This window comes from Gallus gallus, chromosome 18 (assembly GCF_016699485.2).
Source record: "Gallus gallus isolate bGalGal1 chromosome 18, bGalGal1.mat.broiler.GRCg7b, whole genome shotgun sequence".
Taxonomy (NCBI): Eukaryota; Metazoa; Chordata; class Aves; order Galliformes; family Phasianidae; genus Gallus; species Gallus gallus.
The window spans coordinates 2,609,677-2,633,714 of record NC_052549.1 but is presented as its reverse complement, the minus strand read 5'-3'; the positions used below and the strand labels follow the sequence as shown (position 1 = coordinate 2,633,714).

Genomic DNA, 24,038 nt, shown 5'->3' with positions numbered 1-24,038 from the left:
AAGAGGACAACAAACCGCGGATGTCATTGGCTTTGGGGTTGGAAAAGGTGCCGGGAGGCAGTAACAGGGATGTTTTACCAGGAGCATCTTCTGTGTGCTACAGCAGTGTCACCGTGTTGTCTTCTTTGCTCTCAGCTAAGGGCTAACCTTCTTCCTTCTCTTTCCTTAGGAGATGAATTAAAATGCAGCACACCACGTGCACAGAGGACAGGATCTATCATGCACTGGAGAGATGTCTGCACGGGCTTAGCAGAGATGCTGTCTCCAGCAGATGGGCTGGTAGGTGACCTGTTCATTGTGAGCCCCCTGGCAGCCTTGACGGGGAAAGACCCTTCTGTGTCTGCATGCTTTACCCTCTTGTTGCTGACCTACCTGGACAGGACAGACCTGCTGGTGCTCCTGGGGGGGCTTAGTGGCCTTTTCTCCAACATTCAAAGTTAGAGGTGGGATCCAACCCGGTCCATCTTTCCGAGTTTCACATAGCATAGGTGTGCTGAGTGGCTGAACAAGTCAGATGAGGTCATATGGAGATGCACCCTGAGCGGATCAGCCATTTGTTTTGCCAGGTGCCCATGCAGGAGCTGCCAAGAGGAGGGTTCTGTGCTCACTCCAAGGAAAGACCCCTTTGTGTAATCAGCCAGGAACACCGTGCTTTGGGGCATAAAAACCTCAGAACCTCTGGGCGTATCCCTGCTGCATTGTCAGGAGCAACTGTTGAGATATTGCTATCGGTTGTTTAATCTGGCTCAGATACCATGCTGGCCATAAAGATGGGAGCCTCATTCAGAGCACTGGGGGAGGATTCCAGGTGGCAAAGGTGAGGGAAGAGCAGCAACGAGCAGAAGCCGTTCTTATATATCACATTTTGAATTCTCATCCTCATACTTGCACTTCCAGGCTGCAGTTAAATCACTCCTGTATCCACCTGGGGATGAAAGAAGTGAATTTTGGGGCTGTCACACCCGGGTTTCTTTGTGTCTGTGCAATTCTTCCGCACACATCCCCCGCTTTTCCACCATGGGTCAAGAAGGAGCTGCAAACCATCTCCTGTCTGATGCTGAGTGCTGGATCCACAGGAGCAACTCTGGCTCTGGGGCTGTAGCATCACTGCAGGGCCTGCTTCGTGCAGTTATCACCAGCACCAGAGCCCTTTGGGCCTCCACACATCCTGGGCACCAGTCCCTGAAGTGTGACCTACATTCCTGGTTCCTGGAAGCGTGGCTGTGCCCATAGGAATGCCTCTGCCCTGGCAGCTCTTTGTGCCACGCAGAGCTCACCTCTTCCCATCATTACAACTCATCAGTCCCAGTGTCACTCACTAATCCCTGCCCTTCAGCGTTGGTGGCTGCAGTGATGTAGCCTTTAAAAAACCACTTTGTAATGTTTCCAGCTCATTAGCAAAGATAAGGCTGACCTGGGCTGTGGGTGGGGGGGGGTGGGCTGTGCCAGGAGCAATGGTGCTGCCCAACCATTGGAAGAGCTGCTGCTTCGCATCCTACCCACTTGCGGTCGGAATAGGAAGTACTTTGTTATTGCAGTGAGGTGGTTTAGGGAAAACAGAGCATAATAGAACGTATCCTATTTATTTTCACAAACAGAGCGGAGATTTTTTCATGCTCTCCTGCCTTTGTTGTGCAACGAGCACCGGTTTTATTATGGCTGCCCTTTGTCAGAGCCGCGCTGCTATTTATGGCAGGGCTCTGTTCCTCCTATTTTCCTTGAATCTCTGTCTCATTCTTAGCTGGGCAGCATCCTTCTCCTTTCTCATTTTCAACTTCTTATATCACTTCTATTTCCCAGTTCACTTGCTCTCCCCTCCTTTTTCCCAGTGCGATGCACCAAAGTAAGGTGTGCCACACTGCAGCTCATTGGGTCGGAGCACTGCTGGGGTTTTGCTCAGTTTTCAATGATTGGGGGTTTAAATTTCTGCACAGTGACTTTGCAGGAGGTTGCTCTGGAGAGGATGAATAATCACTTCCGATGTGACGTTTGCGCCCGCGCGAGTGACTGAGTTGCTGAGGTTTGTGGAATCAGCAAAGGGCAGAAGTGAGAGTGCTTTGGCATCGCAGATCCACGTCCCAGAGCACACGGTGGGCTCAGGGGCCTGAGCTGAGCACCCCTCCTGAACTGCAGCGTTTATGGGAGGAATCAAGTGGGAAAATGCTAGCAAACATGATGTGCTTTCCCTCGTGGAGATGTGTTTGGGCACAGCGTGATTGCCTTCTTCCTCATCGCTGGGGGTGATAGTAAACTCCTGGTGTATCACAGGAAGCAAAATGGTGTGTTGCTCACTGGAACAGGGTGTTGGGTGGAGGAGTGCGCTGGTTCTGGCTGCTGGGGGAATCAGAGGCACGAGAAGGGCTGCAGGAGGATGGGGGCTGAGGGCCTCGATGGGTGGGGAGGTGCTGGGGAGGCTGTAGGGCAAAGCAGTGCCCCAAATGTCCCGGGGAGAGGTGGATGCTGTGTCTCTGTGGTGGGGTTGCTTGGTGCCAGGAAGGATGGAGGATGCTGGTGAGGAAGGATGGAGGTCATTGGAGAGTCAGAGGAGCGTCCGATGATACAATAGCAGGGCTCAGGTTGGTGTGCTCAGCTCTAATGAAGGGAGGCTGAAAGCACTGCTTGAATGCAGTCGTCTAAATATCAGCATGGGGAGCGACCAGAGAGTGTTGTTGGGGTGTTCCAGTTGAATAACAAAACACTGAACTACCACCAGCTCTCAGTGCAGGCTTATCAGCCACACAGGTTGTAGCCCTGGAGCTGATCGCACAGCCTGGCACGGTGCTTTATGGCTGGGATCTCTGCCTTCCCCACCCCGTGGTTGGGTGGGAGCAGCACGGCGGTACCCAGCACTGGATGTGCTGCGGGGCTCCACTTGTGTGGCTCTGAGCCTGGAAATGGGGCTGCAGGGTTCTGCTTTTCTCCTCCTCCAGCTGCATCGCTTCTGACGGCACCGGGATGCTCTCCCTGAGCACCGCGGGCAAAGGTTCTTCTTTTCCTCTTTATCTATCTATCTATCTATTTATTTATTTATTCACTCCCATTTGATGCTACCCCCCCCCCCCCCCCCCGCCTCTATGAGCAGCGCAGGGGAAGCAGCAGCCGCAGCAGCTGAGGTCAGGAAGGAGCTGCAGTGGGAGGAGGCGGCTCACAGTGCTGCTCACAGAGCCTCATCCTTCCGAGGCCGCCCACAGGGCCAGAACTCGATAGCGATCAGAGCATCCTGGGTCTCTGCTCGCAGCACTTCCTATGGGTGGATATTCCTATCTCCCCCCCACCAGTGCTTGCACAGCTCCACTGCAAAGGGGATAATGGGGAACAAGGCTCCAGGATCGTACAAGGGTGCCCCCAAGCTGCACCCTGCCTTCAGACCGCCGGCCTCCTTTGCATCACAAGGCAAGAAATGTGCTCTCTGATGTGCTGGTGAATCAAAGAGCATGTGCCATGTGCAGGACAGTTTGGTTTGAGCTTTCGGTGCGCACTCAGTGTGCATCCTCCCCTTGTCCATTTGCTGAGCTGCGCTGAGACGGATGAACAGCTGCAAATAAACTTCTGGATGTGGTTTCCCACCTGGCTGCAGCCTGTCCTGTTCTGCTCATAAACTGAGTGCTGTTCTGCAGTTCATAAAAGCTCCCTGGTGCCACCGCAGCGCCCAGCTGTGTCCTGGCTGCCCACAGGGCACCTGCTGAGGGATGGAGGTGACACTTGCAGAGCAGATGGCTCATGCGCTATTCATGTCATCTGGGGCTCTTGTTCCTGGCCTATGCGTGTGAGGAGCATCACCTTCAGTGCTCAGAGAGCCTTTTTTTTCCTGGATACGGGGTTGAACTCTGCTCCCAGTGCTCAGAAAGGTGCTACTTGTGACCAGGACTATGCACAGACAAAAGGGAATTCCCACCCAGCGTCCTGACTGACGCCTGGTGGTGCCCTGCTGCACAGTCTTTGTTTATTGTGTCCAGGATTTCCGAGCTGCTTTCTGTGCTGGCGAATATTTTTAGCAAGCACGCAGCTGTTTTGGTGTGTTTTTGGTTACTGCTGCGTTGCCAAATGGAGGAGCCCAGCCCCTGCAGCTTGCTGCCTCCCCACGCTGTTTGCTTTGCTGTGGCTCATCCCAGCACCTTGCCATGGCTGTGAGTCTAACTGCTCAGAGCAGTGTTAGCTCAGCCTTGCTGCATCCTTTGCTTGAGCTCAGATTTCCTGTAGAACGCACAGAAATGGGTCAGAGCCCTCAGCCCTGCGTTGTGTTGGCACGGTGCTTCCCTCCACCCCTTCTCTCCTTCCCTCCTGTCACCTTCACTGCTCCCAGCTCGCTGTGCATCCAGCCCAGCACATCTCCAGGGAAGCATCCCAGTACCTCTGTGCCTGAGCCACTGCTGCTTCCTCCTCTGTGCCAGCAGTGAGAGGAAGGAAAGGGCTCCTGCCTGGCTCTGCCCTTTGTGCTCACAGCCGCGTTCATGCAGGAAGCCACTTGCCCCTTGGCTGGTGCTGCACTGCTTGGCTCTGCCGGGCTGGGCTCTTTGGGTGCAAAACAGCTTGAAGTAACCCCAAACCTCCCTGCTGGAGCTGTGTTTCAAGGCTTTGCTTCTTGCTGAGGTCAGCAAAGCCCCCAGCAGGTCTGACCACTCCTGCTGGGCACGTTGCATCTCTCAGATGCTGAGTGATTCCCTGGAGGGAGGATGCTGTGCTCCAGGACAGCGTTGTTTGGTCTGCTGGGGTCCTCCGGAGCAGAGCCATGGCTTTGTGCCATTGTACCAACTTGTCTCAAAGGAAAACTCAGAGCTGAATTGCTATCCATTATGGCTGTGCCCTCACTGATGAGGTGCCACAACAAAAGGTTGCACTGGACAACACTGGTTTGTGGAAAATAAAACGCTGCATGGCAGTGGGGGAACTTTGCAATGGGCAACAGCTCCTGCCCTGTTCATTCAAGCTACAAACAAGGCATGAAGCCAGGAAAACCATGGGTGTCCCAGCATCTGTCTGTGAGGGACAGAGGGAACTACAACTCCTTCTGCAGTTCTCCTTCAATATCTGGCTACTCCGGATGGGTTTGCATGTACTTTATGACAGTTTGGAGGTACTGAGGAGGTGGAATAAATGCCGGGCAGGCTTAGCAGTGATGCTGATGTGTTCACCATCTGCAGCAATGCTGCTGTGAGCTCTGACTGTGCAGCTGCAGGGCCTGGGAAGCTGTTCAGGGGGTGAGCATCACCCCTTGGCTGTGGAGGGGCTGGGATCTGAGTTCTGCCTTTGGTGCACTGGGCTGCAGGAAGAGTGCTGAGAGGCTTGGTAAAAAGTGATGCTGCTGTGACAAGCGCCATTTGGAGAGCTTAAATCTATCCAGAATTGGAGTGTGATTATTTTTTCCCCCATAGCAATATGACCCAGGCATCAAACACCTCCCCCTGACCCCTCCCTGCTGCTCGTCCCTCCTGTGAGCGCGATTTGGTCACTGTGCTCTGTCTCCCTTGCAGCAGGGCTGTGCCTGAACTGCTGGAGCCTGCAGGAGCTGGTGAGCAGGGATGCAGGTAACTACCTCATCCTGGTGGAGAAAATCCTCGGCAAGGCCAGGGAGGTGAGTGGGGGCTGCTGGCTTCGGGGAGGAGCTTCGCAGGTCCTGGTGGGCCATGTGGGGTTGTGTTCAAACCCCATTGGAGCGCAGGGTGGGCAATGCTGGCCCAGCAGCTCCAAAGCGATGGATATGGAGATATTGTTGATGCTCTGCCCAGCTTCCTGCGGTGCAAGGGATGGAGCTGGGGCAGCTGAAGCATCAGTGGGGCTCATTGTATTGGCTGCCATGCCCAACCCTGTGTGGGAGAGCTCGGGGCCGCCCGGGGCTGCAGGCGGGAGGACTTTGGGGAATGCCTTGATGTGGGAGGAAGCCCGGGGTTCATGTGATGGGGTAAATGCTGCCTTTCATTTCTGAGGGAAGAAAGGCTGCCTTGCTAATACGTTAACGTGATTGCTGCTACTCTGTTTAATCGACAAGCTGTTTTCAATGTCTGGGATTGATCTCGTTTCAATGATGTTGTATTGTGTCACGCTGTACGTAAATTTTTCTTGCACTTTGTGCCATGCTTGTAAACAAAGGGAGGCAGTGTCTGCCAGCCTGTTCTTGAGCCCTCCCTACGTCCCTCACTGAAATAATCCCGCTGAGGTTGGGACAGAGATGCATGCTTTGCACTGTGCTTTGCCATTTGCAATCCCTGAGCAGGGCTGGACTGCCTGCTTTGGGCCGCTTGCATACAATTTCATGCAACTCTGCAAGGATTGAGTGCATCAGCGGGTCAGGAGCTCGGCTGAATGTGACTTCTCGAGAGTAAAGGCAGCGTGTGCCACTGCCTGCTGCTTCTGTGGGTGCCTTGGGGGGATTTTCCCATGGAGATGAGCTGTCCCCACCTGTTGGGGACGGTTGCATGGTGGTGTGGATTGAGAGGGCTCATATGCACTCACGGGGGGACATCTGGCACCCCATGGTAATGCTCATCCTTCTCCCTTTTGCTGTCTCCTACAGGTGCAGGAGAAGTGTGACTACGACCTGGTGATGCCCCTGGCCCTGCTTTTCTACTACGCGGTCCTCTATGTAAGTCTTCTGCACGCAGCCCTCCCCAGCAGCTGCCATCTGCAAGGTCCCACTCTGCTTTGATCTGTTCCTCTCTGAAAAGATCCCATACGAGTCTGCAGGGATCAAGGGCAAGGAATGGCTGCACAAGCTGTGAGGCTGCACAGTGCACTTTGGTGTTCTTCATCTTTGCATTTAAAGATGGGGCAGGCAGAAAGGGAGGCAGCATCTCTCTGCAGAGAAGGCAAATTCTTTTCGTTACACTGTAGAGTCGGGAAAATGCGCAGACAATGCTAATGAAAAGGAGCAGAGCATTCACAGGAAGTATTTTTTTATTATCATTATTATTAGCACAATGCATCATTATCCCGAGGAAATCATTGCTGCCAGGTCTTGCAAAAGCGCAGACTTCAATGTGATTCATCTGCACGGATCTGTGGCTGTTAAAAGGGAATTTATATATAGGCTGTGGCATGGGAGCCTGGGGAGGCACAGGGGAGGAAGCTGTTCTGCAGCTGTGCCCAGTGAGGTGCTTTGGCTCTTCCTTAGAAGAGGATGGGGTGTCACAGGGTGAGCCCTGATCCCATCCGCTCCTCCTCCTCCCGTCCCATCCCATCACCCCCTGGGCTTTATGCAGAGCTCCACCATCAGCTCCTTGCTCCCTTCCTCACCAGCTCTCCCCATCCCTGCAGGCTCCCCACATCCCTCCAGACTCCGAGCTGCTCCTGAAAGCTGCCAGCATCTACCACAGCTTCCTCACCTGGCCCGTGCCCTACTGCGACGTCTTCCGTGAGCTGCTCACCTTCATCAGTGATGAGCTCAAGGCGCCAGGTGAGCACTGCTGCCCTGCCATGGGCTCTCGTGTGACAGCGGTCCTGCTTCCCTGGGTGAGCAAAAGCCCCCATTGCATGCAGAGTGCAACCAGGCTTCTCTGGAGGAGCACGGCAGGATTCTGGGGATGTGTTTTCGGGGTGCTGCCTTGTGGGCAAAGTAGTGGGAGCATCTGATCTCAGCCCAGGGCTGGTGTGGATTAGCGTGGACTGTAATTTCCTGGCTGCCTTTCAGTCTGCTGGTCTTTTGCATGGCAAAGCGCATGCCAGCGGCTTCCGCAGAGCCACGGCCTTTGCTCGAGATGCTCTGTGGCATAATGGGGGGTGCTAACAGAGGGTCCATTCATTGGCATCAAGGTGGTGGGAGGCTCTGAGCCTGCCGTGGGGTGGAGTTTCCATAGGGCTGAGGATCTCCCCGGCTGTGTCCTTGCAGCAGAGATGCTGCCTTGTGATCCGGCTTTGGGCACGTCGAGTGGCAGCAGCAGCAGCGCCCCAATTAATTAGGGACTGTTTGCTGATATCCTGTTGTTCCCAATGGAGCAACTCTTCCAATTATTTCTCAAAGCCCTTTCTCCTAATCTCCCCATCTTTCCGTGGCTCATGGAGAGCTGTCATTGCACAGAGCAGGTTTCAGCCCTCGTTTTGTCTTGCACAGGGCTGTGATCTGCTCTGAGCAGGGCTGGGGAAGGCTCGGAAGGGAATGGGGGCTGCAGCTGGGCCTGGTGATACCAACCCGTGTCCTTAATACAGACAGCTGGTTTGGAGATGGAATGTGAAACACAAGGTCTCCATCCATGCAAAGCCCCGAGGGGCACACTGATAATCTTTTAATGAGCCAAGGGAAGATAGGGATGGATGTCCACTATTAAAACCCCCTTTGCAAGTCTCTAAAGAGACACTGGCCACCCGGAGAGGTGTGTCTGGGCCATCACACAGCTCCTGGCCTCCAGCAGGAGCAGCAGGGCTGATGTGGCCACAGGGATGCTTGTCCTGTGCTGCAGCTGCAGGCTTCCCAGCTCCTCCTTGGCCACTTATTGCTGTGACACCACTTGGGGCTGGGGATGTCGCTACCTTCTGCCCTTACCATGCTGTCACAAGTGCCCAGGGCTGCTGAGCTTTGGACTTTGATCCAAGGGCTTTTCCCCTCCTGCAAATGGGATTCCCCCACCGCTGCACAAAGCAGCTGATGGGAGGTGTTGGTGTGTGGGGCTGCGTGCCAAAGAGCAGCCAAGAACAGTGAAAATATGTCCCCTGTTGGAATGCTGGCCAGGACCTCACAGCCTCCATAACCTGACAAGAGGCTGAAGCAACAGTTTTGATTGAGATGGGGTAAATATTAACTGAGAACAAGCTGCTGCCAATGTTTGCCAAGAGTGCTATAGCTTTTATCTATAGGCTGGGGCTGATGTCTCTGCAGGAGTGGTGAACGTGGCTGCAAGCTGAGGGGGCAGTGGGTGCTGCTCCCATGTTGGTGCAGCTCTGGGGCTGTCAAGCAGCAGTCGGGGTTGGGATGTGGCTGCCCATGGAGCTAAGGGTGCTGGATCTTGTTGATGCCATAAGATCTTTCCCAGTATGCCCCTTCTGCTGTTTAGGGGTGGGGTGGGCTCTGCTGTTGTCTCCCGGTCACAAGGACTGCAGCTCCAGGTCCAGAAGATGTCATCCTGATGGCACCATGGGGACAGTGCTGGGGAAGGCAGCTTGGAGACAAGGGCTGCCCATGCTGGACTCAGTACTACCAGGGCCATAGTGGGCTCTGTCCCTGCAGGAGGGACAGTGGCTGTGACCTGCTGGCCATAGGGACATCCAGGACCGGGGGGATAAAGCAAGGGGCAGAGGCTGCTAAATTATCACTGGTGTAATCCACAGCAGCAGTAGTGGGGCTTCAGGGGCTGGACATGGAGCTGCTTCCCCTTCCCACTTTCTGGTTCCTCTCCCACTGCTCCCTTGCTGCTGGGTTCATTCCCCTTGCACTCGAGCTGTGCTTTGTGTCCATAAGGACTTTTGCTGCTGCTGTTCCTGCTACAGCTCAGCCGGGTCAGGACATTTTAGGAGACAGCACCCGGGGCAGGGCAGCCTGTGGTACCCCCATCACTTATGTCCTCTGCTCTCTCCCCCAGGGATTTCCTTCCAGAGGTTGGTGAGGACGGAGCAGGGGCTGCCTGTGAAGAACTACCAGAGCTCCACTGTGTAAGTGCAGGCACTGCTGGCCTTGCTCCAGCATTTCCACTATCCCATGCTACTTTTGCAGCAGCGGCAGAGTTGCAGCGATCAGCATCCCAAAAGTAGTGGCGGTCACTGGGGAGAAGAGCTGGATGGCAGAGCTGAGCTGTGGAAAGGGAGGGGGAGAGTGGTTGTGGCATTTCCACAACCACAGATGAGGGTCTGCAGGCATCCTGTGCTGGTTATCCCCTAACAGGGATGTAGATCTGGGGGCAAACAGGCAGGGAAGGCAAAGGTTTGAGCCACCAGGCCAAAGCAGAACAGGAGCAAGCTCACACCAGTGCAGCAGTGCAGGGCTCGCTGGTTCAGTCAAACCTTGCACATTACTTGAGGGCTGAACATTTCTTCCTGCCCTGGCACCTCATTTGTAAATAGGGAAATGAGCCCAGGTGTTACGTGCCCATCCTGGCTGCAGGGACAGCACTGGGGACTGGGGACAGTCCTTGCACAGCTACCCCTACTCGGGATGGGAGGGCTGTCCTGTTGCTTTGGCTTCTGTATGCATGCTGCACAGCTCTGGATCTGCACCAGTATCCCGCCCAGCTACACTGGTGCTCGTGTTGCTTTCCTATTACAGCTGCCCTGCTCTGTGCCAATGCAAGTGCAAGCGCCTGTGGCTTGCAGTGAGGTGGTTGCATTTGCATGAAACCCTGAAAATTTGGCACAAGGCTGTACACAAGCTGAACCTCGTGCTTTTTGAAAGCTTGTGCTCTTTGCCTGAGCTTTCTAGAACCAGTTACACTTAGGCCCATCCTTAATTCAGAGCTGGTTTTGCTTTTTTTTAAGTTACGTGCACTGTTCATGTCCATAAATGTAAGCACGTGATTATGTGCTCTCCAGGATTTGGGAATTTAAAACCTGCTGGTGTTCATGTTGTGGTCCAGAGCAAAAACCCTTCCCAGCTGAAGGATGTGGCTCTTCTTTCCAGCAACATCTCCTGGCAAGCAGGCAGCCCCGCTGGTGGCAGAGCAGGAGGAGGCAAGCTGTGTGTGCAGGGGCTTCCCATGCAGCCTGCCAGCCTCATGCATTTTCCTCCAGATGCCTTCAGCAAGGAGGAAAATGTGGCTGGTGTCTGCACCACCTCCCTGCTGAAGTCCTTCAGATAACTTAAAGCTTTGCAGCAATTTAAAGCTCAGAAGGGGTGCTCAACTCTTTACAGGGGTAGATGATGGCAGGACAAGGGGAGATGGTTTTAAGTTGAAGGAGAGAAGATTTAGGTTGGTTATCAGGGGGAAGTTCTTTACTCTGAGAGTGGTGAGGTGCTGGAACAGCAGCCCAGAGAGGCTGTGGATGCCCCGTCCATCCCTGGAGGTGTTCAGGGCCAGGTTGGATGGGGCCCTGGGCAGCCTGGCTTGGTATTAAATGTGGAGGTTGGTGGCCCTGCCTGCAGTGGGGGAGCGGGGGGTTGGAGCTTCATACTCCTTGAGGTCCCTTCCGACCTGGGCCATTCTGTGATGCTGTGATGTTCACCTCACAAAGGAAGATGTTTTCTGAGTTTCTATTCCCCTTCCTTCGTCATAAATGCTGAATGTCTGGTTCAGACAACTGGCTGCTAGTCTGGAGCCCTTCTGGGGCTGGTGATATTGTAAATATGGCAGGATGGATGATGCCAGGAATGCACGGAGGGGCAGGACAGAGGATTCCCACCCATCCTCACGCCCAGCATCGTGGCTCTGGCACTCCTGCACGGCCACAGCTGCAGCTCAGGCGAGGGGACGCTGCCATCTAGCGTGACTTTGCCCAAGGTTGTGTGCCACCAGCGTGCCAGCCTGGCTGCCAGCTCTCACTGCCATCCGTGTCCCCAGGACGGTGCTGCTGCTGAACCGCTCCGAGGTGCAGAGTGAGTTCCTCTCCATCGCAGAGAAGCTGAGCAGCACTGAGCCCCCCCGGCACGCCACGCTCATCCTGCTGCTGGAGCACCTCTACCAGGTCACCTTCGGCACCCGCTGCGACCTGGGCAGCCTGCACCACCTCCTGAAGGTAGGCAAGGCCTTTCCCTTCTCTTCTCAGGTCTGGGCTCTGGTGCTGTATCCCCAGCTGGAGAGAGGAAGAGCCCTCCCGATGGGAAACGCAGCAAGAAATCTCATTTGACGCCAGGAACTCTTTGCTCTGGGGTGTTTATGGGGGGTACAAACTTGTGGTGAAACCCTGCAGGTGTGTTCAGATGCATTAAGTGAAGAGAGAGGAGTTCATCCTTTTTCCCTGGGTTCTAATGACGAGACTCATGGCTCTATTGAGGGGGTTGGACACTGGAACAGGCTTACTAGGGAGGCAGCTGATGCCCCACGCTCGTTTGTGTTTGGACAGTATTTGGATAATGCTCTTAAAAATAAATGTTAACGTTGGGTCAGCCCCAGAGCGATCATTGACGCTGATGATCTGATAATGGAACTATTCCTACTCCCACTCCACTCCTTCGGCTCTACTCTTATTCTACTCTCTTCTTGTTGTATTTGGGTACGGTTTGGGGGGGTAGCGGAGGGAGAGAGGTGCAGTGATTTGGACTCTGCGACCATCCCCACAGACCTGTGCTTCCCTCCATCTGTCCCCCGGCTCTGCTCTCCCCAGGCCAAGACACTGGAAGAGCTCTCTGAGATCTACACCAGCGCTGCTGAAGCGCAGGAGATTGCAGCCGCCAGCAGTGACCCCGTGTTGGCCCGGGAGCGGCTGCAGAGCGTTCTGCGGGACATTGCTGGGGCAGCAGCACTTCCTACCATTGCAGGTGAGAAGCCCCTGCACTCTTCTTGCTTCCTGGGTTCAGTGCCAGCTTGATCCTGCCATCAACTGTGGGTTCCCCTCGTGCTGTGAGCTGTGCTTGGAAGTGTGAGACCCTGTTTTGTGCAGAACTTTAACCTGGCACAGTAAGAAGGGGGCTGGGATTGTTTGGATTTTTTTTCTGTTTCATTGCTGCATGATGAGCCAGATGGTTTTCCTTGTCAAACAACAGTAAACCATCCCCAGCCTTTGTGGCTGAGATGAGAATGTTCAATCAGAAAACCAGCTGTAGCAGCAATGTCTGCTGCCTGACCTGGTGGCTCTGAGAGCCCCGTGTGACTTCATGGGTTAAGGACAGCATTGTTTCTCTGCATGATGTGAGCTGCCCATCTCACTAGCATGGGGTGGGCAGCACCTCCCACTGGCTCTGACCATTGCAGATGCCCTGTATGGGGCCTGCAGTATGGGATGGGGCCCCACAAGCTGACTCCTCTCTTCCCTCCGCAGGAGATGCGCAGCCCCGCAGGCTGCAGCCCATCCCCATCCCTACTTCGCGCTGCTACACCTACAGCTGGGACCAGGATAACTTTGGTAAGCAGAGAGGGGTCCCCATACACATGTAAGAAGCTCCTCTGCAAGGAGCAGCACGTGCTACAGCCCAGCTGTGCCAGAATGTTGTCCAAGAGCTGAGCAAAAACCACCCCAACCCATAGAAGGGTCTTCTGTCCCAGCACCCCTTGGACACTGCATCTCTCTGTAGCAGCCACAGTTCTGGCTGAGCAGGAGGTTTTGCTGTGCTCTCAGCCCAGCCACAGCAGTTTTTCAGGGGAAGCACAGCTTCCCTTTTTGCTGAGCTGACCTCCTTGGCTTCCCCATTCCTGGAAGACCTCTTCTGGCCCCATGGAGGTTGAGCATTCGTTGCTCACTGGCCGCAGTGTGCTGAACCTGCTCTGTAGCATGGGCTTTGTCACCTTCCTGACTGTCCATTTAGGGTTTGATTATCCTAACCCCTTGCATCCCTCTTCTCCTCTGATTTAACCCAGATAGGATGCAGGGTGCATTGGGGACTCTGCATGGGAAGGAAGCAAAACCCCGACCACTGTTTGTTTTTAGAGAACCCAAACAGAATGTGGCCTCAAATGAGTTCTGTTTTGTCATCAAATCACAGCGCCTTATGGAAACCTAAAAATGCTCAGGAAGAGGTTTTTAGCTCTTTGTTTGAAGCCATGCGGGGTTAGAGAGAATGCTGGCCGTGCTGCCATAGGGCCGTTGCCTGGGGTGTCCACGCACTGCTCACATTTCTGATCTCCCTCCCGTGCCTTTCAGATGTCCTCAATGATGTCCTCAGCAAGGAGTGCAGCGTTGTTGAACCTGTGGCCTCAGAGAATGAGGAGGACGAGGAAGAGGAGGAGGAGGATGTGGAAACAGATGGCTGTTCCCCAGAGAGGGACTCTCTGCTGTCCCCCATCTCCTCCATTTCCAAGGACTCTGTGTACTCAGCGCTGTCAGAGGACGGACCCAAGCACTCCTGCGTGTCCCTCTTCAGCAGCTCCAAGGACTCCATCTCAGAGCTGACGGTGGTCTCCAAGAAGTCCTTGAGGTCTTTTGTCTCCAGCCTGAAGGACTGCATGGACAGCGGGTACGCAGAGGACAGCGACGAGAGCTCCCTGGACACGCTTGGGCGGCCGGAGCTGAAGGTGGAGAAGACCCACCACAAATACAGACACACGCTGACCAACAAGATCTACAAGCTCTTCAAGAGCAAAAGCCAGCTGGTCCTGAGAAGAGACCTGAAGGACTGTGTGGATACAGGCTCGCTCCCACTGCGCCGTGCTGAGAGCCTGTGCCACCCCCAGGCCAAGCCCCGCATCCCGGCACGCTCCCGGCGCGCTCACTCATTGCCACAGCACGGGCTGGGCCAGAAGCTGCAGACCCCGCAGACCCCGCAGCTGCTCAGCCTGCCCCGCCGGCCCTTCCTCAGCTACGACGAGGATGCCAAAGTGGCCACCATGCGCGTGGTGGTCTTCGGCTCCGACCGCATCTCAGGGAAAGTAGCCCGAGCCTACAGCAACCTGAGGTGAGCGGGGCAGCACGGGGACGTGGCTGTGGGACCTGGTGGGGCCCGTGCCTTGGTGGCTTGATGCTGCGGTCACCAGGGTCCTGGTGTGGGGTGGCTGCTGCCTTCAGGGCTGTCCAGTGCTGCTGGTGTGGCAGGGGGACATCCGGCTGCTCCTGCCTGCCGGTGGGGACACTGACTGCTAGGTGACACTGTCATTAAGGCAGTGTGGCACAGAGGTGTTCCATCCCACTTCCCATGTGTTTCTCCCATCACTGCCTCGCTCTGAGAGGAGACAGAATCCTCCAGCTACCACTGGAGTCTAAGACTGCACATCACATCCTGCCTTGCCAGGCTGTACCCAAGGGCTTTGCTCACCCAGTCCTCTCCCCGCTTCTCCTAGGCTGAAGGAGAGCACCTGCCCTACACTGACAAGGTACTTCAAGCTGCAGTTTTTCTACGTCCCCGTGAAGAGGAGCTGCCTGCTGCCAGCAGCCCTGCTGATGCATCCTCCTCCATCCCCAAGCGACCTGCAGCTCCGCGCCTTGGCACAGGCGGTACGTGTCCTGCTCATCCCACAGCAGGCTGGGCAGCAGCAGCCCCGGTGTCTCTTCCACCAGCCCTATGGCAGGGAAGAAGAGCTGGGGGGGCTCTGGGGTGACCCCACCATCTCTGGTTTCAGGAGCCCACCTTGGCTGGGGCGGAGAGCAGCACCAACGACATCTCCCACTACATCGGCATGTTGGACCCATGGTACGAGCGGAACGTTCTGGGGCTGATGAACCTGCCCATGGATGTCCTGTGTCAGGTATGAACGTGTTGGCTGGGAGAGCCTGGTGTCCCCTTCCCTGAGGTACATCTGCTGAACGTCGTGCCCGAAGCTGCTGTGCTACGTGGGCATGGGATGGAAACAGGTGGTTCTGGTGGCTGGGAGGTGGGTTTCCATCCCTGAGGTGGTGGTGCTGGGCTATAGGTCCCACATATCCATCAGGGTTGTGACTCCCCTCCTCACTGCAGTCTGCCAAGCCTGAGGCTGAGCCCCAGGAGGACTCCCGGGAGCAGCTGCCCATCCTGGCCGACATGATCCTCTACTACTGCCGCTTTGCCACACGCCCCGTCCTGCTGCAGCTCTACCAGACCGAGGTAGGCTCAGCAGGGGGTCTTCTGCCTGTACCACCAACGTGGGGCCCATCTGGGAGGTGGATGTGGGTATGGCACAGCTGCTGTGTGCTGATCGGGCTGAGCTTGGCCTCCTTCTATTCCCCTGGGGACCCGTGCATGTGAGCCCACAGCACTTCGGCTGATGCTCTGGCTCAGAGATCAAGGGTGTGCAGGTCCTGGCCCGACCATTCTCAACTGACACGAGCAGTTTTCCTTCCCAGTACCTTTCTGCCCCACACAAGAGGGGTGCTGGCAGATCAATCACATTGCTGGAAGTCTCTCTGGTGCTCCAAACCCCTCCACATAACCCCTTCTCCATAACCTGCAGTGCGCCCAGGGCAGCTGCAGTGGAGAGGGTTTGAATGCACTTCTGTGGTGGTGGCTTTGATGGTCCACGCACTGACGGGCTATTAAAACAGCCTGAGGTGTAGCTGGAGGCCAGTGGCCCCCAAGGCAGTGGTTGAAACGTGTATTATGAAAGCTGAAAGAATTTGCCCAAACTGCCCCATTTCCTGTGGAAAAGAGTGAGGGGGGCGGGTTCCATCCTCCACAGCCCTGTCAGGTCATCTTATCACCACACCTCCCCTCTCCTCCTGGCAGCTCACCTTCATAGGGGGGGAGAAGATGACCGAAGTCTTCATCCACTCCCTGGAGCTGGGCCACTCGGCGGCCACGCGGGCCATCAAGGCGTCAGGTCTGTGACTGTTCCTCCTTCCTCCTCCCCAGTTCTGCAGCCTTGGGGTGGGTGTCCACACACTACCGGGCAGGGAAATGTCTGCCGGGGGGGCTGCAGGGAGACGGGGGAGTGGGGAGGGGACTTTGGCCCCAGTGTGGGCTGCAGGAGGGCTCTGAAGCCAGGCTTCAGGTTCTTGTGTTCCCCTTCAGGAGCGAAGCTGTGGCCATACCTTGCTCCTTTTGCTTCTGTAACTCTCCAAGTGTATGAGCTGTAAAGCTCATGTTCCGTGTTCCTGGCAGTTCCATGCCTGCAGCTCCCAGGACATCTCTTGGCCAACCATCGTACTGCATCCCAGCACTGCACCATGTTTGTAACCTGCAGCTTTTCTGACATCTCGCCTTGTCCATCTGAACAGAGCTCACAGAGCGCCCCCTCCCCCACAAACTGTCGCCACCCCACTCCCCCACAGTGCTGGCTTGGCCGAGCCCTCCTCCCAATGATTCAGGAAGCCACCAACCTTCTCTGGCTGATCTTTCCCTTGGGCTGTCTGCTGGAACACCACTTAACATCTGCAAAAAATTACTCAGAAAAAGAAAAAAAAAAAAAAAGCCATTAAGAAGTGTTGGGCACAGTATTTCAAGGTTAATTTAATGTGGGCACAGATATGCCCTGAAAACCAGGAGCTGGGTTAGCCATGCATCCCCTTATTGCTGGCACTGCTGCACTGCTCTCAGATTGCAGACTGCTTGTTGTGCTTTGCACTGTAACTTCTGCTTTCTGGCAGCTTTTAACTTCTTTTTCTGGCACATTTTCCTTTCTGCTCTGCAACCGTGCTCAGCAAACCAGGATTTTTTCCCCCCTTTTCTGTAGGTACTGAGTGTGCTGCTGCACTGTAGCCCTGAAGACTGGGGAGAAAAAGCCACCGGGTGACATTTGCTCCTTGTTTTGTGCAGGTCCGGGCAGCAAAAGGCTGGGCATAGATGGAGACAGAGAAGCAATCCCACTAACACTACAGATCGCCTACAGCAAGGTGAGCACGTGGGGACTGCACAGCACACATGTGGCACAAATCCACCTCAGTGCTGTCTCAGCTGGGGGCTGAAAGAGACAGGTGCTGAGAGTGTGCTGATGGAGCCTGAATCCAAGGCCAGCGGAGCCAAAATCAACCTAATTGCCAAATTACTGGCTAATTGGCGGTGGCTTTCCACTCCTGAGAAGTCCACGATAATATAGGAATGTGCAGCCAGCTCCCATAGCCTTGATGCATGCTGATTTACACAGGTGGGCATTGCTTCCAGGGAGCGATCTCCTGTTGCTCACAGCAGTCCTCCTGTTCGTGTGGTTTCTCTGTAATTACTTGGTGTTGCCTCTGACCTATTTTTGTAATTCCAAGGCCAAACAAATCTTAATGCCTACTCAAAATTTGCCTGTTCAGCTCCAGGCAAACCCAGGTCTGGGTCAGCCCAGCCATAGGGGTAGAAGTGGGAGGCAGGGTAACAGCCTGAAGCATGGCATCTCACAGGCTTCTGTTTGTCCCTGCAGACAGCCATCAGTGGAAGGAGTCAGTGGAACGATGTTGAGAAGGTCTGCACATCTGTTAACCTCAGCAAAGCCTGCAAGAAGTACGAAGAGCTGGGTGGGTACAGCTGGGCTTTGGGGCTGGGGGTGGGAAGAAATGGGAGGGAATGGTGGAGTGAGAGGACAGCGTGGCTCCTCTAGGCAGAGCAAAGCAGGGCTGTGTGACTGCAGAAAACACCTGGGAGGTGCCTGTTGTTCCCTGGGGCAAGAGATGGGGCACCCTTTGGCTCTCATTAGCACCGCATCAGGGTTGAAGGACATTTGATTTCCCATTATCCTTTAGCTTCAAGCTAGTGAAATCTGCTGCATTGGGTTGCCCATTAGGAAGAGGTTAAACATGCTAAATGAAGAAGAACTGAGGGGGGGAGTGCTGGTGCTGGGTCCTGCCATCGCAGCAGCCGTGCCCTGCAGCCAGCTTTCTGCAGGCTCTCACTGCAGCTCCATTTCCTTCCTGCCCTCACAGAGAGCTGCCTGCCATGTGGGTTTGTTTCAACATTACCTTTTTTTTTCTGTTCAGGTTGCTTGGGGAGGGGGGGGTTTGAATAAGGCTTTGAAGCTTTTAAAGGCAGTGAGACTTTTAGTCTGTTAGCTTGCTGATGTAGAAGCAACACCTTCTCATTCTTGCTTGAGCTCTGCTGTTTTGACAAGCAGACACCCAGTTCTGAGCAAACTGAGGGTTTTTTTAGTTCCTCTTTCCTTGTGTGCTTTCTGCCTGGCAGATTTATACTCGTGAGCAGAGCAGTCAGGGCATATAGGTGGTCTGCCAACTAGGAGATAGCTCCTGTGCTCCCCACAGAGCTCCACCTAGATGTCCATTCCTCCTGTTGGTGCTCCACCTGTTAAGTCCTGCAGACAGCCTTGGAAATACTCCAGCAGAAGTTAGTTGCTCATCTCCTCTGCGTGTTTTGAGTTGGGTGTTTCTGTGCGAGCTCAGGAGCTTTGCTTGTGCACTGGCTTTGTTTCAGGGCATGACCTGAGCTCAGTGCTTCTCCTTTGTGAATCTCCTTCCTTCCAAAGAAACCTGGTCCCTGGAGGGTCTCTGTGTTTTCACACAGCAGTTTGGCCACAGGATGTCACTGTAATTCCAGACAAGCATCTCCAAGCAGGCTGCAGGAAGGGCCATGCTGGGAGAGCTCATGGAGCTGGGGCCATTGCTTTTCTCCTGTTTAGGGGCTAAGATACTTAAATGTTCTTTGCTGCTGTGTTTGGAAGGTTATCCCTGTCTCTCTCATTGCTTTCCTACCGTGCAAGTAGGAAAGCTACAGCTATACTGTATTTCCCTGCAAGCGGAGTCTTGCTGAGACCCCCTTGCTTTGGGATGTGTTGGGCAGGGGTACCAGCTGGGTTCCTACCAGGAGCCCCAGGTGATAACAGTTCCCTTTTTGTTACAGCCTCGAAGACAGAGTGTCTCAACTTGACCATGACAGAGGTGGTTAAAAGGCAAAACTCCAAATCCAAAAAAAGTTTCAATCAGGTAACTGAAATCATGGTGCTTTTACATTTGGTAACAGGAGCTCATCCTGACTCAGCTGGGTGGGAAGCAGGGCAAGAGATGGAGTCTGAGACCTGTTGCGCTGTCAGTAACTCCTTGGGGGATTCAGTTTGTGTTGGCCACCAGCTCTGGCTTTGGGGTGCCCCGCTCCCCTTCCCTGCACAGGGATAAGGCACAGAGCCTGTCAGATCCCTCACCTGGACTCCTTTTCTATCAGCAGCTCAGTGTGTCCCAGATCAAGGTAGACAAAGTCCAGATTATTGGTGTCCAGTCCTCCTTTGCCGTGTGCCTGGATCAGGATGAGCAGAAGATCCTGCAGAGTGTAACCAGGTGAGATCTACAACGTAGCACCAACCTCCCAGGATGGTGCATCCCCTGTGTAAGGACTTCTCCATGAAGTACAGGAGACCAAGAGGGACAAGGTCCTGATCACCATGGTGTACCTGTGCCAGGTGCCCAAGCCGGTGTGCCATAGCTTTAAGATCTGTAGTGCAGTTGTGTTCATGTGGGATGGATGGTCCTGCTCATATCCCAAAAGCATTTTACCTTTTATGACTGCCCAAGCCTAGAGGGTGATCCCTAGTCAACTGTTCAGCTCCTGGAAGAGCTCTTCCAGCAAGGCCGGTCATAAGTCAGAGGAAAGTCATGCACTGTAAATGGGTACATGGAGAGCATTAGGTGTATATGAGCAGAGCCTTCAACTTCTTAATCTCACTGGAGTCCTCCATCACTTTTGGCATGCCCATTCTTCTCCCACTCATGATTTTCCTGGGAGGGACTGGGGTAGAAGGTGCAGAAATTGTGTCCCCAGGGCAGAAGGGCACTCCCTGGGGGTGGGATCTGTAAATTCACTGTGCTTCCATGGGCACAAAGAGACCAAACCAGCTGACCCAAAAAAGATTTCCCCAGAACAGCAGGGGTGCAGAAATCCTCATTTTCTCTAATGAGTGTCAGAAACGGCTCCGTATGGATCCTTCTGCTCTGGATCCCAACCTGAACCATCTTATAGGACCTGAACCCCAGCGCTCAAACTCCAGCCCTGTTAAAGACTGCACTGATTCCTGTCTGCAAAGTTCCTGCTGCACACCACGACTGTGATTCTCAGCCACACACCCGACGTACATCTTGGTTTCTTTTTGCTCCCTCGCAGGTGTGAGATCTCCGTGTGCTACAGACCCAGGGACAGCGATCCCCTTGCACTGAGAAGGTCCTCTTTGACTCCCCAGGACCCCTCCGAGTTTCATTCTCTCCTGTGTTTACCCATTTCCACCTTCAGTGGAGCACTGCCATAGAAGAACCCTGTGCCCTCATCGGACCAGGCATGCATCCAACGCCAAAATGAAGCTGTCCTGCTGGAGGCCAGCCACTCTTGTCCAAGACATCCTGTGATCTGAAGCTATAGTGTGGTGATTGAACTGCTCCTGTTGTGAGCTTAGCCCGTCCTTGGGGAATGCTGTTAGTGTCAGGCTCTGGTACAGCTCAAGATTCCCTGGGAGGAAAGTGAGATCTCCACCTGGTTCAGCAGGCTGCCAACACCTAACTGAGAGGACAAGGCAAAGACAGCGACGTTTTCCTGCCAGCAAATGGTGCTGTGGCCGTACTTAGTGACTGCAAAGCCCATGTGATGCTGGGGAGAATGCATTCTGGAAAGTGAATGTCTTTGGCTGAGTGGTGGCAGGTGGAGCTGAAAACCACCCAACCAATGTTCTGATGACGTTTCACTTGCAAGAAGCCAGGGATGCTGGGGATGGTTCTCTGGGGATAGGGACAGGCTTTCTCAGGGTTTGCTTTAAATTATGAGAGATGGGTGTCTTGCAGAGAAACAGCACAATGCAGAATGACCCAACTGGGGCCCAGAAAGAGCCCAGCATGAGTTACAGACTGCTCTTTGTGTTCCAGTGAATCCAGTGCAATAGGCCATACCAGGGCATGGGCAGCTCATCACACGTATGTGTTGGCTGTAAATGCAGGACCTGCAGGAGATAACCTTCCACTTCCTGCAGAGTTTCAGGGTTCATCCAGGAGGGAGATGGAGTTGCTGTTCAGCTGGTGTTCTTGCATCCTGCTCACCAGTGCACGAGTGCTAGAGACATCCCAGAGGCTGAATGCTCAATAGTTGCTTGAGATAGAGCAGGAACCATGCTCGCACTCAGAGGAGGGAGGGAAGTACTGGGTAAAGTGCTAGCATTGCCTTGCCTCACCTCAGGGTGTGGCTTTGGTAGAGAAGGACCCAGCAGCAATAACACTAGTGATGCTTGCAGGCAATGATAGATTCTGAGATCCCCTTTCCACTGCAAAGAGAGGTTCCCCCCCCGACTCTTTCTTCTCTCTGTGAGGCCTTAGGTACAGAAATCTGCAATAGTTGGGAGCTTTTAGAAGTATTCTGACCTCAGGAACAATAAATGAGGCTAGAAGTGCCTTGCTTGGTTTCACAGCCCTCAGGTTGTTTCTCATTAGCTGGTGGTTGCACTAACGATAGCTGGCAGAAGAGCACGCTGCCTGTTGCAGGCTAGGAGTATGCCAACACCAAGGATGTGCTCCCTGGGATGCATCTGGAAGGGACCTCCATCCTGCAGGGCTCGGCCACGGTGAGCTCAGCTCCATCTGAATCCATGGGTCCTCCAGCAGATGGGGCTTGGGCAGCTCTTGGCACTCATTGGAGTGAGACTGGGCTCCGTCCCAAGGGCTGCGGGCACAGCAGCTGTGTTCCCCTTGGTGGTGACATTGGAGGAAGCACTTCAGCATTTTAAGTCCAGCAGGCTCCAAGGACCGGGAGCAGATTTTCAACGAGTTTTCCCATTGACTTTTCACATTTCCCAGACAGGTTTGTGTGCGTCGTCTCAAATGGGGCTGAAATTTGACAGCTGTTTTTTTTTTTTTCTCTTTAGTTGTTGTTCGATCCATTAAAATAGCACCTTATCCTGTCAAAACAGTGCTATTTGTGATCCCTGTATCCGTGGCTAAATATATCCCTGCCGCTGTCGGGGGCGCAAAGCTCTTTGGTCTCAGCTGGCCCCATAGAACTGCAGGAGAAGAGTTTCCATGCTGGGGAGGAAAAACAAGCACACCCTCTGGGGACTCGTAATCCTGGCTCATTTTCTGACCTCTGATGCTTTCTGGAAATGAAAAGAAGGAAGTGGAAGGTTCCTTCAGGCCGTCCTTGTACATATGTGCAGCCTTACCAAACCTGTGTCACGTCTGTGCTGATCTGTAAAATAGCATTCAAAGGACTTTTAATGTCACTGCGAGGTATTAAAGGAGGATTTATTTCGAGTACGAGCATGGTGTTTGTGCTGGTGTTCCCCAGCAGGAGGAAGGCACAGCTCCGTATCTGTGCACAGAGGGCACCCGGTGCTTTGCAGAGCACTGACCCAAGGGCAGGAGAAAGCCCATCAGATCACCGTGGCTGTGAGCTGTGTCCCAGGGCACAGCATTGAGACCTGCAGCAGCGAATTGAGCTCAAAAGCAAGTTTTAATGCTGTAAATCCCCCCTCAGCTTTGTTCCGGATTGAGGAGAGAAGCTTGCAGACTTGTGCATGCTTTTTCCTTCTTGAAGTGCATTCAAGGCTGAGCTGCTATGGGAGCGGGCCAGGGTGTTGTATAGACAAAAAAGCCCTAATCCACCCATCTGCCACAGACGGGCTGAGCCAGTGCCAGGGTGGGTGCTGTGGGTCACGTCCCGGGTGCAGGGACTTGCCCATAGGCGTGTGCAGCTCAGCACCTCTGATCCCTTCCTCATACTCACCGTGCTGTTGGCAGTGCCAGTGCAAAACCTTCCCCTTGCACTTGTGCTCCCTGCTAGAAGTCCCAGCCCAGCAGTGCTGTGCCCTCCATCCCACGTGTGCCAGCTCAGGTGTCCGTCAGCCCAGCTGAGCTCCCTGCCTACACTCCTGTGCGACCCCTCCAGGGCCGCCTGACCTCGCAGGGGTTCACCAACACCATTCACATCTTTTCAGGAGGAGAAAGGAGAAGCGTTGGCACAGGGCCCAGCCCCCTGCCCTGCTTCCCTCCTGGACGGCTGGTTTCCAAAGCGCGGTTCAGCGTAATGCTTTCAAGCAGTTTCAGGTAGAACAGAGCGGAAGTCTGCTGTGAGTTCTGCTCATTCCTGAAGGGCTTTGGCCAGTGCCGAGGTCTGAGAAGGGCGGGTGACCCCCTGTGTGCCTCGGGATCAGCCTTTGTTTGGGATTGGTGAGAGCGGAGCCGGGAAGCAGAATGCCAAAGGAAGCTGATGCTCACCTGGCAGTGCGTGCCGCTCCGGTGTCCTTATCTCACTCGTGTTAATTAATGATCAATTAAAAGTTCATGAGGCTCCCGGTGCCTGAATGAAGAACGGTTTTCCAATAGGGAAAATTCACTCAAGAAGAGGGACAATGTGCCAAGGACACAAAGATGCATCAGGATCATTGTGCTCAGACAGCCCGTGTGTCAGTGCCTGTTGTGAGCACGAGGACCGGGGTGCAGCCAAAGCAATTTGCTCCTCGCTGATCCCTCTGCTCCTGGATTAGGAACGTGGTGGCTGTCAGAAGGGGCCAGACCCGGCATGGCAGCAACCTGGCAGAGGACGCAGCCGCTCTCCTTGCTGGTGAGATGTGCTCAGTGCACTGTGCCCATGTGCTGACTGCAGTGTCTTTCCAGTAGGGCTGTCTGAACCACAGGCTGAGGCACTGCGCCTGTAGCCAGAAATGTGAGGACAGATCTGCCTGCAGAGCCAGAACTCGGGCACTGCCTTACTCTGAAAGAGCCTTTCCCCG

The 24,038-nt window shown here is 54.4% G+C and overlaps 1 protein-coding gene across 6 annotated transcripts in view; it reads left to right on the top strand.

Annotated features, from left to right (window-relative positions):
* Window positions 1–22,563, top strand: part of PIK3R5 (phosphoinositide-3-kinase regulatory subunit 5) — a 49,038-nt gene extending 26,475 nt beyond the window's left edge. For 3 of the 6 annotated variants that reach the window (XM_015295131.3, XM_015295133.4, XM_015295132.4), the window contains exons 2-19: window positions 170–279; window positions 5,472–5,572; window positions 6,512–6,580; window positions 7,252–7,390; window positions 9,507–9,576; window positions 11,415–11,589; window positions 12,178–12,331; window positions 12,832–12,915; window positions 13,651–14,401; window positions 14,784–14,937; window positions 15,063–15,188; window positions 15,398–15,523; window positions 16,142–16,235; window positions 17,171–17,247; window positions 17,760–17,853; window positions 19,187–19,269; window positions 19,505–19,617; window positions 20,438–22,563. In XM_015295131.3, the coding sequence (XP_015150617.2) occupies window positions 183–279; window positions 5,472–5,572; window positions 6,512–6,580; window positions 7,252–7,390; window positions 9,507–9,576; window positions 11,415–11,589; window positions 12,178–12,331; window positions 12,832–12,915; window positions 13,651–14,401; window positions 14,784–14,937; window positions 15,063–15,188; window positions 15,398–15,523; window positions 16,142–16,235; window positions 17,171–17,247; window positions 17,760–17,853; window positions 19,187–19,269; window positions 19,505–19,617; window positions 20,438–20,579 (2,649 nt within the window). In that variant the 5' untranslated portion in view covers window positions 170–182 and the 3' untranslated portion in view covers window positions 20,580–22,563. Of the gene's footprint in view, window positions 1–168; window positions 280–5,471; window positions 5,573–6,511; window positions 6,581–7,251; window positions 7,391–9,506; window positions 9,577–11,414; window positions 11,590–12,177; window positions 12,332–12,831; window positions 12,916–13,650; window positions 14,402–14,783; window positions 14,938–15,062; window positions 15,189–15,397; window positions 15,524–16,141; window positions 16,236–17,170; window positions 17,248–17,759; window positions 17,854–19,186; window positions 19,270–19,504; window positions 19,618–20,437 lie in introns of those variants that run through there. The other 3 variants (XM_015295134.3, NM_001030697.2, XM_040649481.2) reach the window with 3 other exon arrangements.
* The last annotated feature ends 1,475 nt before the right edge of the window (window positions 22,564–24,038 follow it).